Source organism: Haliotis cracherodii, unplaced genomic scaffold (genome assembly GCF_022045235.1).
Source record: "Haliotis cracherodii isolate W230 unplaced genomic scaffold, xgHalCrac1.p SCAF_9, whole genome shotgun sequence".
NCBI lineage: Eukaryota > Metazoa > Mollusca > Gastropoda > Lepetellida > Haliotidae > Haliotis > Haliotis cracherodii.
This window is the reverse complement of record NW_027266343.1, coordinates 14843523-14859180: the sequence shown is the minus strand read 5'-3', so window position 1 is coordinate 14859180 and position 15658 is coordinate 14843523. Positions and strand designations below refer to the sequence as shown.

The following is a 15658-nucleotide window of genomic DNA, read 5'->3' as shown; positions in this document are numbered from 1 at the left end:
CTGACGCTTCTTTAAACAGTCTTCCAGTTATAGGGGCACGGGTGGCCCAGTCGTCTAAGGCGCCACGATTCGCTGTGTAGAGTTGCGTCCCTTGGGCACGCCAGAAACCTATGATTGTGGGTTCGAATCCCGGTTCGCCCCGATTATGTTTTTAGGTTTGTTAGCACCATACCCGTGTTCGTGGGTGTCACCGAAGTGGTAAACGTCTGAGACCTGCATTATTTCGGGCTTTCCTCCCACATTAAGCTGACACGCCGTGATATAACTGGAATACTGTTAAAGGCGGGGTTAAACCCAACTCACTCACTCACTAATTTGGAAGGAAAAACTGAAGTTATGTAGGTCTCAGACGTTTACCAGTTTGATGTAGCCCACGAGCAGGAGAATGATGCTGATAAACCAAAAACCTTAAGTCGGGAAATAATTGACGATCTGATTTATCACTCGGAAAAACTCCGGATGATCATGACCAGGCAACCAGTGCCTTACTTTCAATAATACAAATAAGAAATATAAAGGTTTGCTTCGAATTTATATCTTTACCTTCAATCAATATGAATCCATTTTTACCTAGCCTCCGCCCGGAGAGCAGAAGGTCCGGGGTTCGATCCCCGGTCGCATACCAAAAGACGTTAAAAGATGGTACTACTTGTTACCCTGTCTGGCGCTCGGCATTAAGGGGCTAAAACAAGGACTGGTCGGCTAGAAGTCAGTATACTGTGTCTGGGTGGGTATTCATGTTAAACTGCGGCATGGTATCTCAGTCTGCTAGCATCAGTCCGGACTAGTACAAGCAGCCACACACACGTGCATGCACTTCGCTATATAAGTGGAATCATCTTGGAAGCGACGTTGAACCCCATTTTACCTCACCTCATTTTTACCTTCAGGAATATGTCAGTTTGACTTTTGACTCAACATATGCCAAGTAAAGACTTAACTCACGGGAGTAACACATTATCAGATTCAAAATGTTGTCGTGACCTTGGTCAAGAACCCTTTCTGTTCTTGGGTATGGCTATACTACAGACAGAGGCAGAGTATACTCACCGGCGACACTGGAACACGAGGACCCTATTCCCTGTACAGTCCGAGCTATAAACAACACGGTGTAACTCTGTCCAAAGGCAAAAACTGAAATGAAAGAGTGTATGAAATAGAAGGGCACTACACAGATCTACAATCTCAATCATGCATATAATAAAAAAATGCATTTATAATGCGCCAGATTCCATTCACCAAGTGGATGCTCATAGCGCTACACTATTATTACCCCGGTCAGTGGGTCAGTGAGCACTCGATTTTCATTCTCAGCTCCCTGGGGAGTATACACATATCAGTATTGAGTTAATGAATATTTAATGCCACAGTGGCACTATTCCAGTTATATCACGGCAGCGGGTACCAAAAAGGTCAGGGTCAGACTGAAAGTGACTGAAAGCATGAGCTACAATCGACCAGGGAATGATGACGCGCAAGTCACCGAGCCTGACCATCCGATCGCTTTTAAAGGACGCAGTAGGTATAGGCTACTTCCGCGTGGTATCGACGGGTAAGTATATATGTAAGTCTCACTTTCATAGCGAAGACCTAATATAGCTGAGTGATTGAGTTAGGCTTCCCCCAGCTTAAGTAATATTCCATCTATATCACGGAGGGAAACACCAGAAATGGGTTTTATAAATTGTACCCATGAGTTGAATCGAACCCGGGCCTTCGGCACAACAAGCGAACGGGATAACTATAAGGCTACTCCACTCCCCTGATGTCACATGGCAATGAGTGAATGAAGGATACAATCTGCTATGAACTGAGACCATGCTTGAAGAAGAGTGATGTTATTTACACAATTATGAAACATTGAATTGTGACTCCCGTTTAATATCACAAAAAGACATTACGCCACTATGAAACTCTTGACTTCAAAACATATAGGTTTTAATAGATTAAAAGTGTCATGACGACGTGAACTCCAATATTTACAAAAAGTTGATACTATCATGGCAATGTATACTCGAATACTTACAAATAGTTGATACTGACATGTCAATGTGTACTCGAATACTTACTAATAGTTGATACTATCATGGTAATGTGTACTCGAATACTTACTAATAGTTGATACTGAAATGGCAGTGTGTACTCGAATACTTACTAATAAATGATACTTTCATGGCAACGTATACCCGAATACTTACTAATAGTTGATACTGACTTGGCAATGTGTACTCGAATACTTACTAATAGTTGATACTGACATGGCAATGTATACTCGAATACTTACTAATAGTTGACACTGACATGGCAATGTATACTCGAATACTTACTAATAGTTGATACTGACATGGCAATGTATACTCGAATACTTACTAATAGTTGACACTGACATGGCAATGTGTACTCGAATACTTACTAATAGTTGACACTGACATGGTAATGTGTACTCGAATACTTACTAATAGTTGACACTGTCATGACAAAGAATCCAACAAACATTGGAATACTGTAACCAACCCTGTGGAGAGAGAAAAGCATGATGAGACTGTACACATATACAAAGTGCATGTATTGATATAATTTCAATTTAAACTTTCTCTTTCAATAATATAAGTTTGTAAAGTAAATAGAGCAATTCGTGTACATATAATTATTTTGTGAAATAAATCTATATTGTCTCTCTTTGTGTGATATATTACCCTCTACGTGTGATATATTACACTCTATGTGTGTAATGTATTACCTTCCTAGTGTGATCTATTACCCTTTATGTGTGATATATTACCCTCAATGTGTGATATATTACCCTCTACGTGTGATACATTACACTCTTTGTGTGATATATTACCCTCCATGTGTGATACATTACCCTCTATGTGTGATACATTACACTCTATGTGTGATATATTACCCTCCATGTGTGATACATTACACTCTTTGTGTGATATATTACCCCCTATGCGTGATATATTACCCTCTATGTGTGTAATGTATTACCTTCCTAGTGTGATCTATTACCCTTTATGTGTGATATATTACCCTCAATGTGTGATATATTACCCTCTATGTGTGATACATTACCCTCTATGTGTGATATATTACCCTAAATGTGTGATACATTACACTCTATGTGTGACATATTACCCCTATGCGTGATATATTACCCTCTATGTGTGACATATTAATCTATTTTTGACATATTACCCCTATGCGTGTGTGATATAATACATTATACTCAATGTGATACATTGCCCTCTTTACGTGATACATTGCCCTTTCTGTGTCAAACATTGCCCTCTCTTTGTAATATATTGTCTTGTGCGACACATTGGCCTCGCTATGTGAAACATTACCCTCTCTTTGTAATATATCGTCCTGAGTAATAAATTGGCCTGTGATATATATTGTCCTCTCTATGTGATACATTGTCCTCTCTCTCTCTGTAATACATTACTCTCTCTTTGTAATATATTGTCTTCTGTGATAAATTGGCCTGTGTAATATAATGTCCTCTCTATGTTATACATTGTCCTCTCTCTGTAAAACATTACCCTCTCTTTGTAATATATTGTCCTCTGTGATAAATTGGCCTGTGTAATATATTGTCCTCTCTATGTCATACATTGCCCTCTCTCTCTGTAATACATTACCCTCTCTTAGTAATATATTGTCCTCTGTGATATATTGGCCTGTGTAATATAATGTCCTCTCTATGTCATACATTGCCCTCTCTCTGTATTACATTACCCTCTTTGTAATATATTGTCCAGTGTGATAAATTGGCCTGTGTAATATATTGTCCTCTCTATGTCATACATTGCCCTCTCTCTCTGTATTACATTGCCCTCTTTGTAATATATTGTCCTCTGTGATAAATTGGCCTGTGTAATATTTTGTCCTCTCTATGTCATACATTGCCCTCTCTCTGTATTACATTACCCTCTTTGTAATATATTGTCCAGTGTGATAAATTGGCCTGTGTAATATATTGTCCTCTCTATGTCATACATTGCCCTCTCTCTCTGTAATACATTACTCTCTCTTTGTAATATATTGTCCAGTGTGATAAATTGGCCTGTGTAATATATTGTCCTCTCTATGTCATACATTGCCCTCTCTCTGTAATACATTACTCTCTCTTTGTAATATATTGTCCTCTGTGATAAATTGGCCTGTGTAATATATTGTCCTCTCTATGTCATACATTGCCCTCTCTCTGTATTACATTACCCTCTTTGTAATATATTGTCCAGTGTGATAAATTGTCCTGTGTAATATATTGTCCTCTTGATGTGATACACTGTCCTCTCTATGTAAGATATATCGATGAGATATATTTCCCTCGTTTCCTGATATATTGCCCTGTCTAAGTGGTATATAGCCATATGTATGACACGTTGCGATAAACTACCTATGTGATATACTGAACACATACCTGTTCGTCAGAGGTCCAATAAACGGGTTGGTTAGCAACTGCATTATAGCTTTAGAAGCAAACATAAGCCCAACTTGCACATTTTCATTCGCAAGGGCCTTATGATCGAGTTTATTGTCAGTCGTCGTGATGACGTTGGTAAGGTTTGTTTCATTGCTATATACACATATATACGGCACTGACGTCGTCATGACGTAATGGCGGGGAATATCCGAAAGTCCATCCCATGAATAACCACGAGAATCCTCTGAAATATTTTTAACATCAGTTGTAGGAAAATATCTTTCATCTGGGACCAGCGTACACACTGTAACCGTCTGGTTTATAACTTTAACTGTCGTCGTATTCTTCCTGTGGCTCTTCTCCAGCCTCCTCAGAAAGTTCGGCACAACCGGAACTGACAACAAGGAAAGGACACAGTGAGCATGGCTATCGTTGACCAAAGGATGGGGCATGATAAAGGTCCTTGCTGACCACTACCGCTAAATACTTGCATTTCCTCTGAATTTACGTTTTGATTTTATCTGAAGTACAAATCTATGGTTTTCTCAACTCGACGTCAAAACATTACGGCTCACCTAGCCATCGTGCATGTAATTACATTTTTTTTCATTTCTGTGACAAGATACAAACAGAAGCATTTGTCATTTCTACATTCATACATCTTTGTGTATTTATTATACAAACTCTAACTAATTCAATTCTTAATTATGTGTTCAACTTGTCACGTATAAATACACTATGTGGTACATTTGCGTCATGTTTTCTGACGGCTTTAAGGTTCAGTCGGGTGTGTCGAATCTCGGATAAGTCGAACAATTATCTGGTATCCCGGATTTCGAGTTAACGGGGTTCGAGTTTATATTAATCTAATATCTGAAATATTAACTTGCGCAGGCGCCACCTACCGACAGTTGTGAGGAGCATGTTGTCGAGGAACAACGCGATGAAGACTATGATGAGAACGAGGCGCCGGGACTGGCGGCATCTGGCTATACACCCTCCCCAGCTGGAGGTGGAGATACACTCCTTAATGTTGGTGGTGGACAGGAACTCCTTCACCGTCATCGTGTCTAGGTGGAGCTGTTCGTGTAGAACCTGCAAGAAAAGGTAGTCTTGAGTTGGCTGTATCGACATGGTAATATGTGATGAAATTTCTACGAATTGCTTGCCGCTTTGGTGAGACCTACGATTAGGGTTACTGTGCTGCCAAACAATTGATCTAAATTGCCGAGAAAGAACCAAGAACTGAAGATATAGTGTTTGTTGTTATTTAAGGCTGCTCTCGGCAATATTCCAGCTGTATGGCGGTCTGTAAATAATCGAGTCTGGAACAGACAACCCAGTGATTGACACCATGAACATCGATCCATGCAATCGGGATACGATGATATGCATCAACCAAGTCAGCGAGCCTGACGACCCGATCCCGATTGTCGCCTCGTACGACAACGATGCTTGCTGAAGACCTATTCAAACCCGGATCTTCACGGGTTCTAAAGGTAAGGAGAGGCTGGTTGTACGGCGCTTGTAGCAGTATTCCAACAACAACAGAAATACATCGATACATTGCTACATTGATACATTGTACCCATGCGAGGGAGATTCGAACATGGGCCTTCAGCGTGACGAGCGACCACTTTAACTACTGGGCTACGCCAATCAAAGGTACGTATCTGTGACACCATCAACATTCAACACCGCATTAAGACGGTGTTCAGAAGCTGCGTTTTAACACCGGGCGTTGGAGAAAGAGACACTGGGTGAGTCGATGTAAAATCATGACAGGTTGTTTTGTGGCAACAAAGCTTTTACCACGACTGAACCGCACCCTCGACGCACGCTTGTGGAGAATCCTTCTAAATGGCTATAAAATAATATGGGTCTGCACTGAAAGGGGGCGCTAAACGTTAATTATACGCCGAAATTCCACCACTCGGTGTACCATTTGCCGTGACAGTAAAATATGTACACGATGACAGTAAGCATGACCTTGTTTCTCATTAGCTAAGTGCTATACCTACTGGCAGTAATCACAAATAGACACTGGGTTGATACTGTGTATGTTCAGGGCAATCGATAGTGACGTGCTCATCTTAGCATGTAGTGCACATATACAGTCCCGGCCTATGGAAATGCTAACAGTTGATTTGGAGGCTCGGTTTTATCAACAGCGTATTTTATCTCTTGGTTTACTGTGCAAGCGGTCCTGTTACAAGGTGTGTGGGAATGTTGGCTGTTTACAAGGGATGGTGGGTTGTTTTGGCATGAGTAATCCTTTCACAAATGGCATCACAGTCTAGGATAGCATTATTCCGTGTACTGCCTTTGTTAAATGATTGAGTCACCTGGCGATTGACCAAGTGTAGGCTTCTCTTTGAACGGAATAGAACCCGGACAATAAGCAAACACTGTGACCACAGGGCTACCGCAATGTTCATGTCATATAACGACAGGTGTGCGTGTGTGTGTGTGTGTGTGTGTGTGTGCGTGTGTGTGTGTGTGTGTGCGTGTGTGTGTGTGTGTGTGTGTGTGTGTGTGTGTGTGTGTGTGTGTGTGTGTGTGTGTTGTGTAGATATATAGATAGATAGATAGATAGATAGATAGATAGATAGATAGATAGATATACAGATATATATATATGTATGTATGTGTGTGTTTATAGATAGATAGATAGATAGATAGATAGATAGATAGATAGACTGATATTCTATCTTCTGTTCTATAGTCATATATATATATATATATATATATATATACTGGACTATAGAATAGAAGATAGAATATCAATATATATATATATATATATATATATATATATATATATATATATATATATATATATATATATACTGAAGAGCAATATCAAAGTATTTTATGCCTTTATCGGTCAACTTTCTTTTTCCAGGCAGTTTATATTGTACATGTAGTTTATCAACATAGTGCCTCCATCGTACAGGCTGTATCTTGTTTGTTCCCATTCTACCTCCTCCGACCACAAGGTCCACCTCTCACGTAGGAGGTATTTGTCTAAGGGTGAGCACTGGGGTTCACTGAAGCGTGGGAACAGCGGTCGGAACCGGGCCGTTTGACAAGATCGACTGATGGATAACGATCTGAATCTAACAGTCCTACCCAAGCCTTTCATCATCCCGGGACGTATGTTGCTGAGCCTGGTCACAGCCATACAATGTCATCGCACCCGAGTTCGAGGGGAGGTTATAACACAAACGACCATGATGAGAACTGGAATTCAAATATTTGTCAGAGTGGAAATCTGTCACAGAAACACGAAAAGATCATTACCGACTTCGACATGACTATAGACCGACCGGTGGGAACGTTCTGCTTTATCAAGAAATCGATGCCGATATATGCTGTTTTCAAAAGATGCGCACTTGGTGCAAACCTATAGCGCGACATAGGGCACTTTGGTGTAAGATATACTACTTGTTGACATTTATATACATAACTGTAGAAGCGTATTAACAAACAGTTAATCAACCGTCAAAGGGCAGCTGGTGGATTTTGCCGATAGCAAGGATGGAGAATATCAAAAGATGTAGAAAACTTTGATGTGAAATACCACATGCTGTAATGATGCTTTGATATAAACAATATAACTTATTGATGAAACGTGGTCAGGTCACATTTGAGCATACATGAACATCTTAAATTTTCTTTAAATTTGCCACAAATTAGTAGGATTAAGTAAACTGATTTGAATTATGTGCCATGATATTTGTAGAAACACCTTCATATATTTCTTCCTTAGTATGTGCTAATGAAAACAGCATGTTAAATTTTGTAAATACTTTTGACCGAGACCGGCCACAGCGTGGAGAGTTTCTGGACAAATGGGTTTCCCGAATTAAAATGGAAAAAAATAACATACTTTATACGTTTTCATAATTGACAGACCGCCTCCGTGGTCTAGTGGTAGAGCGTCCGCCCGGAGAGCGGAAGGTCCGGAGTTCGATCCCCGGCCGCGTCATACCAAAAGACGTTAAAAGATGGTACTTGTTGTTACCCTGTCTGGCGCTCGGCATTAAGGGGTTAAAGCAAGGACTGGTCGGCTCGGAGTCAGTATACTGTGTCTGAGTGGGATATTCATGTTAAACTGCGGCATGGTATCTCAGTGAGCTAACACTATAAATCAGCATCAGTCCGTTCTAGTACAAGCAGCCACACACACACACACATACACACACACGTGCATGCACGTCGCTATATAAGCGCAATAATCTTGGACGCGACGTTAAACCCAATTTCACCTCACCTCACCTCATAATTGACAATTTTAGCTGTTAGGAAATTAGGAAATAAAGTTGCTCTACCCCCATGTATAGTGTGATAAAGTATAGTGTTTCCCTGAAGTATCACAGCTTAAGCACGAGAACGAGGACGCAGATTGGGTAAGTATTTGAAACGCCTGTAAGAACCCGGCGGGCGACCCCTTTTGTTGCCGTGGGACAATCACGGAAGGGAAGGAAACTCCTTTCGATTCCACTGAGCATAAAGAGCAAGATAGTGGTGAAAATACTTGAATTGATCAATGAAAATCAGTGATGACACCAGGTGTTCGCGAAAAAGGTAAAAAGGTACCGGCAGCACCCGCCACTCACACAATATGGATTAAAAAGTAAGTGCGTGTTGCCAAACGCCACCAGCTTGAATGATATAAAAAAATAAGCCCTTGTTTATTGCCTAACGCCGCACAGCAATACGACGCGGCCTGTAAACAATCTAGTTTTACTCAGACAATACCTTATATGTCTGACGATTAAGATGGTTCCGAATATATAAAACACTTTGGCAACAGTAATTGAAACATCAAACCTGTAGGGTTTCACATTGGTGTTTGGGTTTCCTGAAAAGTAGGCTACACAATCTTGAACACAATCAAGACCGCACAAAACACTGCCACGACATGTTGTGTGCATACTAATGTTTCATAGTTACAGTCTATTTCGGGAGGTTTTTCAAAATATAATGCGTCAATAAGGCCGTAAATAGCTGCTCTGTTATGGTGCAGCTTCTGGGTACCGACTTGAAGGACTAGAGTTGTTGTCCAACTGCCTTTTCAAGACGTATCGATACGAGGTATAGATGTGAGAGCACTTCATGCGCCAGTCTACCGATATAGTGTTGAGTGGTGTATGACGTGATGACACTTGTGGTATTGATTGTAAACCATTTGGAAGCGGACTCAAGCGTTTTTGTCCGGAGGCTTTCACGGTGTTGTGACGTTGTGATATTGTGACGTTGTGATGTCGTTACGTTGCGATGTTGCGACGTTGTGATATTGTGACGTTGTAATGTTGTGACGTTGTGATATTGTGACGTTGTGATGTCGTTACGTTGTGATGTTGTGACGATGTGATATTGTGACGTTGTGATGTTGTTACGTTGTGATGTTGTGATATTGTGACGTTGTGATGTCGTTACGTTGCGATGTTGTGACGTTGTGATGTTGTAATGTTGTGACGCTGTGATGTTGTGACGTTGTGATGTTGTGACGTTACGATGTTGTGACTGTTAATGATCTGTTCCAGATCTGGTAATGTTTGTCAGTTTTGTCAAACGTTGGCATACGCTAAAGGGTGTATAGGGTGCTTTTCAACATAAATTCTGTGATTAATTATTATAACTACGCATTATCAATACGCATAAACAAGAGACGTGTTTGCAAAATGAAACATTATGTCCTATAAACTCCCAGTTCGGTCTCCTAAATGACCCGATTTTCTTAACGCTTCTGAATCCCTTATAAATAGTCAACGTTTAGTTCTCGAGTAGTCAACGTTTAGTTCAGAATGTTTTCTTACGGTAACATGGTTGCTAATTCTAGCTATTATATCTCGAGTTAGGAGCAAACACCATTGTCTCGAACTATATCTCAGGTGGAGTTCGAGTAATCGCGTCTGTTCACATCACCTGTGGCGTAGTAGAATTTCGAGTGAGTCAGTCAGTGAGTCAGTCAGTGAGTCAGTCAGTCAGTCAGTCAGTCAGTCAGTCAGTCAGTGTGCAGCTACCAAACCTAGAAACATAATTAGGGAGAACCGGGATTCGAACCCATAGTCACAGGTAACTGGCAAGCCTAAGGGACGCAATTCTCCAAAACGAATACCGCTGTCTTGGACAAGCGGGCCAGCTATACCAATATCCCAGCAATATTATATAGTAATAATATATACGGTCATAATAGGACACTGTATAATGACCGATAACAGTCAGTGTAGAAATGTCAATGTATCAAATGTCATTCAAAACGGTAACAATAAATAAACTTGTGCTAAAATGAGCCCATTAACAAGGCAAAAAGCTTAATAAACCACATTGTTTTGTCCGCCAAAAATCGAAGCACCACTTAATTGTGTATGAGAAAAATCAGTATTTACATTCTTGTGGGGAGTCGACGTCAATAAACAGCGTCAACAGAATCAACGACCAATGATGTGGCTTCATTGTCTTTCGTGGCCGGCAATGATAAAAAACCAATCCGCGTGAGGTGGTCATTGATTAGTAAATAGTTGTACGGTAACCAGCACTCAATTAAACAGACTCACTACTCTCAGTCGGGGAAAGTATTCCCCGGGGTACTAGTCCTAACTTCATCCCAATCACCAATCAATGATTAGAAGTGTCCATGCAAGGTGGTGGACGGGATATTTACAAATCTAAATGCTCGCCAATTAGTGATGTTTTCATAAATATTAGTCGCGGTGAATATAGTATTTGTGTCTTCAGATTCGAACATGCTGTTTCCATGGCAACCAGCACGCAATGAAGGGTTCTGGATATATTCATACATCGTATGTTGTTTATAGATGGAATTATTCATATGAAATAAACCGTAATTTATACGGTGAGCTTAAACATTCAACATGTTTTGTTGCCAATATGACATTTTATATGTTGAAAATGCATTTTATTGTAATGCAAAAAGTGGATTACTGGCCTTGTCTTTAATGCATGATGTTAAAATGTTAAGAGGTAGAGCGTCCGCCCAAAGAGCTAAAGATCCGGGGTTCGATCCCCGGCGGCGTCATACCAAAAGACGTTAAAAGATGGTACTACTTGTAACCCTCCCTGGCGCTCGGCATTAAGGGACTAAAACAAGGACTGGTTGGCTCGGAGTCAGTATACTGTGTCTGAGTGGGGTATTTATGTTAAACTGCGGCATGGTATCTCAGTGAGCTAGCACTATAAATCGGCATCAGTCCGGACTAGTACAAGCAGCCACACATACACGTGCATGCACGTCGCTATATAAGTGCAATAATCTTGGACGCGACGTTAAACCCCATTTCACCTCACCTCACCTAACATGTTAAGGTTATCACATCATGACTGGCTTGTAAATCTGGGGACCTGGAGAACGCCATTGACACTGATATCACTTCAACTTGTACATGCCGTGCTTATGGAATTAGAAAGATTTACTGTATCGACATTAAAGTCTAAATAAAAGCGACAAAACCCTTTCCATAATCAAATGACATACCTGATAAAAGCCGAGTCGATTGTCCGATTCCGGCTATATGATGAGCATGTGTTCATGAATTACTATCAAATAGTGATCACACCAGGTGTTCGCCGAAAGGTGAGTACCTCGTCGGTTACATAGTTAGATCTGTAAGTAACGATTCAGAGACAAAAACTCTTTTTAGCAGTATCTCCCATCAGCCACCCCGAGGTACCCGGCAGACTGCAATATTCCTCATCACATACCCCGAGGTACCCGACAGACTGCAATATCCCCAATCAGCCACCCCGAGGTACCCGACAGACTGCAATATCCCCCATCACCTACCCCGAGGTACCCGACAGACTGCAATATCGACCATCAGCCACCCCGAGATCCCATCATCCCAGCCCGAGGTACCCGACAGACTGCAATATCCCCCATCAGCCACCCCGTGTTACCCGACAGACTGCAATATCCCCCATCACCTACCCCGAGGTACCCGACAGACTGCAATATCCCCCATCACCAACCCCGAGGTACCCGACAGACTGCAATATCCCCCATGACCAACCCCGTTAAAACCTGACAGACTGCAATTTTCCCCCATCACCCCAACCCGAAGTACCCGACAGACTGCAATAGCCCCTATCAAATACCCCGAGGTACAGACTGCAATATCCCCCATCACCCCACCCCGACGTACCCGACAGACTGCAATATCCCCCATCACCCCACCCCGAGGGACCCGACAGACTGCAATATCCCCCATCACCAACCCCGAGGTACCCGACAGACTGCAATATCCCCCATCACCAACCCCGATAAAACCTGACAGACTGCAATATTCCCCCATCACCCCAACCCGAAGTACCCGACAGACTGCAATAGCCCCTATCAAATACCCCGAGGTACAGACTGCAATATCCCCCATCACCCCACCCCGACGTACCCGACAGACTGCAATATCCCCCATCACCCCACCCCGAGGGACCCGACAGACTGCAATATCCCCCATCACCCCACCCCGAGGGACCCGACAGACTGCAATATCCCCCATCACCTACCCCGTGGTACAGACTGTAATACTGCGCACACTCTCATCACTGTAATCTTTAACTCGGTTCATGCTGTTTACGTATCATTATGTATCATGCGAGTAAATAAACAATGTCAGTAAACAATGTCCACAAACTATGTCAATAAACTATCGTTGTAATAATCATTATGTAACTGATTCAATTAGCAAACTATATTTTCGGATGTCACCGGGTTTTGTCAACACGAGTATTTGACAATAGCTGTAGGCATTGGTCAATACGGTGTCCTTGATCTCAGTTACGTGGCACGCGAAGCCATTAGTATCACCGTCGACATTAGTATGGTGCGTCGCCAGAAGATGAATGATGCATTGTTTAGCTGAAATAACACAGTGTTCGGATATAACACAGATTTCGACACTACCTCAAAGCTATTGTCTGATGATACGCTAGCTATCACCGGTCCACATCGCAAACATTGTGTAATAATAATAATAATAATTCTTTGGAATAGGCACGTTTACAACCTCAAACGTGTCCAGGCCAACAAACCTGATCTTGTCCTTTTTGATTAATCCAATGAAATCATTTATATCATTGAAATTTCTTTCCCTTTTGACGCTAATGTCACGCTCGCATCCGAAGTACCAAGTTGTCCGACTCCCCATTGTTCTCTGTGCCTTAGATTTGGTACCTCCCAATCTGTTGACTGAAATTGGGAGACAATACAGCCCTACTGACAATCTGGGTAATGCAGAAGGCTGAAGTGTTGGGGAGTTTCACATTCTCCGAGAGGTTCTGGGTGGGTTTGACTAGGCAGTGCTTCCTGGGAGAAGCCCCATTCGCTGTCTTGGCTGCGTGTAGAGGGGGCAAGGGCCCTGAGCTGATGATTAGCCTAACCAGCCTGACTGTGCCAGGATCACCCAAACCCTCTTGGCTACATCCATTTATTTTTATATGTATTAAATGACGATGATGATGATGATGACGACGACGATGACGACGACGACGATGAAGAACCAAATGCACGAACCAAATCCAAGATGTTTGATGCACAAGGCCACCAAGTTAGGTCATCCGTCACAACACTGTACAAGCTTAATTGTGTCAATACACCTGTCCTATACTCCCTTGTGTGGTTGATTACCACTGCAGGCGAGACAAACAATGTCATTACCTGGACCCACCGGCACGCATTCATTAACATTGGAGCATCACACGTACATGCAGGTGCTACATTGTGTAAGCGTGTTGGTCAGGTGTGTTTGTGTGGATGGGGTTGTCTTACCTCCCTTTAGTCCTTAAATATACAAACTTGCACAAAATAATATATAATATATACATGTACACTGCATACAGCCACTCCAATGTGAGACATAAAATCCATTTACGTCGAGAATGAATAATTTATACACTTTTTGAGTGAGAATAAAAACAGTTACTATAGGTACATTTAAAACGCCAAAGCCATTATCCTACGAAACGCAGTCTATTGGGCGTAATAGACAACATAATAGACTAACACTTTAAAATAATTATCTTTTTTTCATCAAAAGAACATTTCCTCTTCTGCTGTAATCAAGGAAACTAGACTTGGTTTAGTTTGATCTAGACTTGCCTAGATTTTGTTGAAACTAATAACGATATACTCAAGATTCTGAATATGCTTCATTGGAGAATGTTATGCATGCGTTGCTACATTGGAACGACGTTTGGCAACCTTTCTGAAGTATCAACAGTTCTCACACTGTTCTACAAAATGGAGAAAAGCTTCTCAGGAACATTCAAACGCAAAGGGCGACTTTATCTCAAAATTAAAGTACTTGTCCTGTTAAAAACACGAATTATATAACACAGTCACGTTTCCCCAGATACATTTCAAAGCAGAAATGACCAACCAATCTGTCTTCATTGCTACTGGGAGTACCCCCGTGTTTCTCTCCTCCCAGGCACTGCACAGCAGGCCGTAGGAGCTCTCAGTCTCCTGCATGCACTCATTGCGGAACATCGGATTTTAATTTCATAACAATTGTCTAGATGATAAAAAAATCCTAAGCGACAACTGTAAAATCACTTTCAGAAGAACAAAATGTGCAATAAAATATTTCCGAGAGTGGGGGGCCGATAACAGTTAAATCCATCGAACAAACCGGCATCCTCCCCGATTTAACGCATTGTGTATGTCTAGCATCTCGGAATCTAGACAGTATTAAGCGGTAAAGTACGATAACAGAAACATCTCGAAGCGTAGTTTTGTTGACACACTCTGCATGATTAGGTTTAATTATACAGTGGTTTATGGTTGGTATATTTGTAAATCGGGAATGTAACTTAGTCAATTGTTCTCAGAGCCAGATCTGTCATTAAGTAGTAAGTTAAAATGTAAAGTATATTTCCAAACTCAAAGAAACGCTAACAAAATACCAATCATAGAAATCTGGCATCATTAAAACCCAGTACTTCACGATGTTTGTGTGTTTAGATGTGTGCGTTTATGTGTCAATGGAGATGTTAACATGTATTTTGAAGAACATTCATCGTGTACAATCCTCTCTTCAGAGCCAGCTGTTTGAATTCATGATCATCTAGCTCTTTTCACTTCAATATATTCTCCTGTGACTTTTGCCCATTTTTTCTTACGACCAGTGCCAGAATTGTACGTGCGTGTGTGTTTTTAATCAACGTCAAAAGAATCGATGGAAATGTCACGCACCATGG

General features: G+C 41.4%; 1 protein-coding gene across 2 annotated transcripts in view; it reads right to left on the bottom strand.

The window, feature by feature from the left end:
* LOC139452832 (synaptic vesicular amine transporter-like) overlaps positions 1 to 15658 on the bottom strand; it is a 78027-nt gene that overhangs the window by 17627 nt on the left and 44742 nt on the right. For both annotated transcript variants that reach the window (XM_071234457.1, XM_071234459.1), the window contains exons 2-5: positions 5341 to 5530; positions 4433 to 4829; positions 2457 to 2515; positions 1051 to 1134 (exon numbers count right to left, since the gene is read on the bottom strand). In XM_071234457.1, the coding sequence (XP_071090558.1) occupies positions 1051 to 1134; positions 2457 to 2515; positions 4433 to 4829; positions 5341 to 5500 (700 nt within the window). In that variant the 5' untranslated portion in view covers positions 5501 to 5530. The remainder of the gene's footprint in view (positions 1 to 1050; positions 1135 to 2456; positions 2516 to 4432; positions 4830 to 5340; positions 5531 to 15658) is intronic.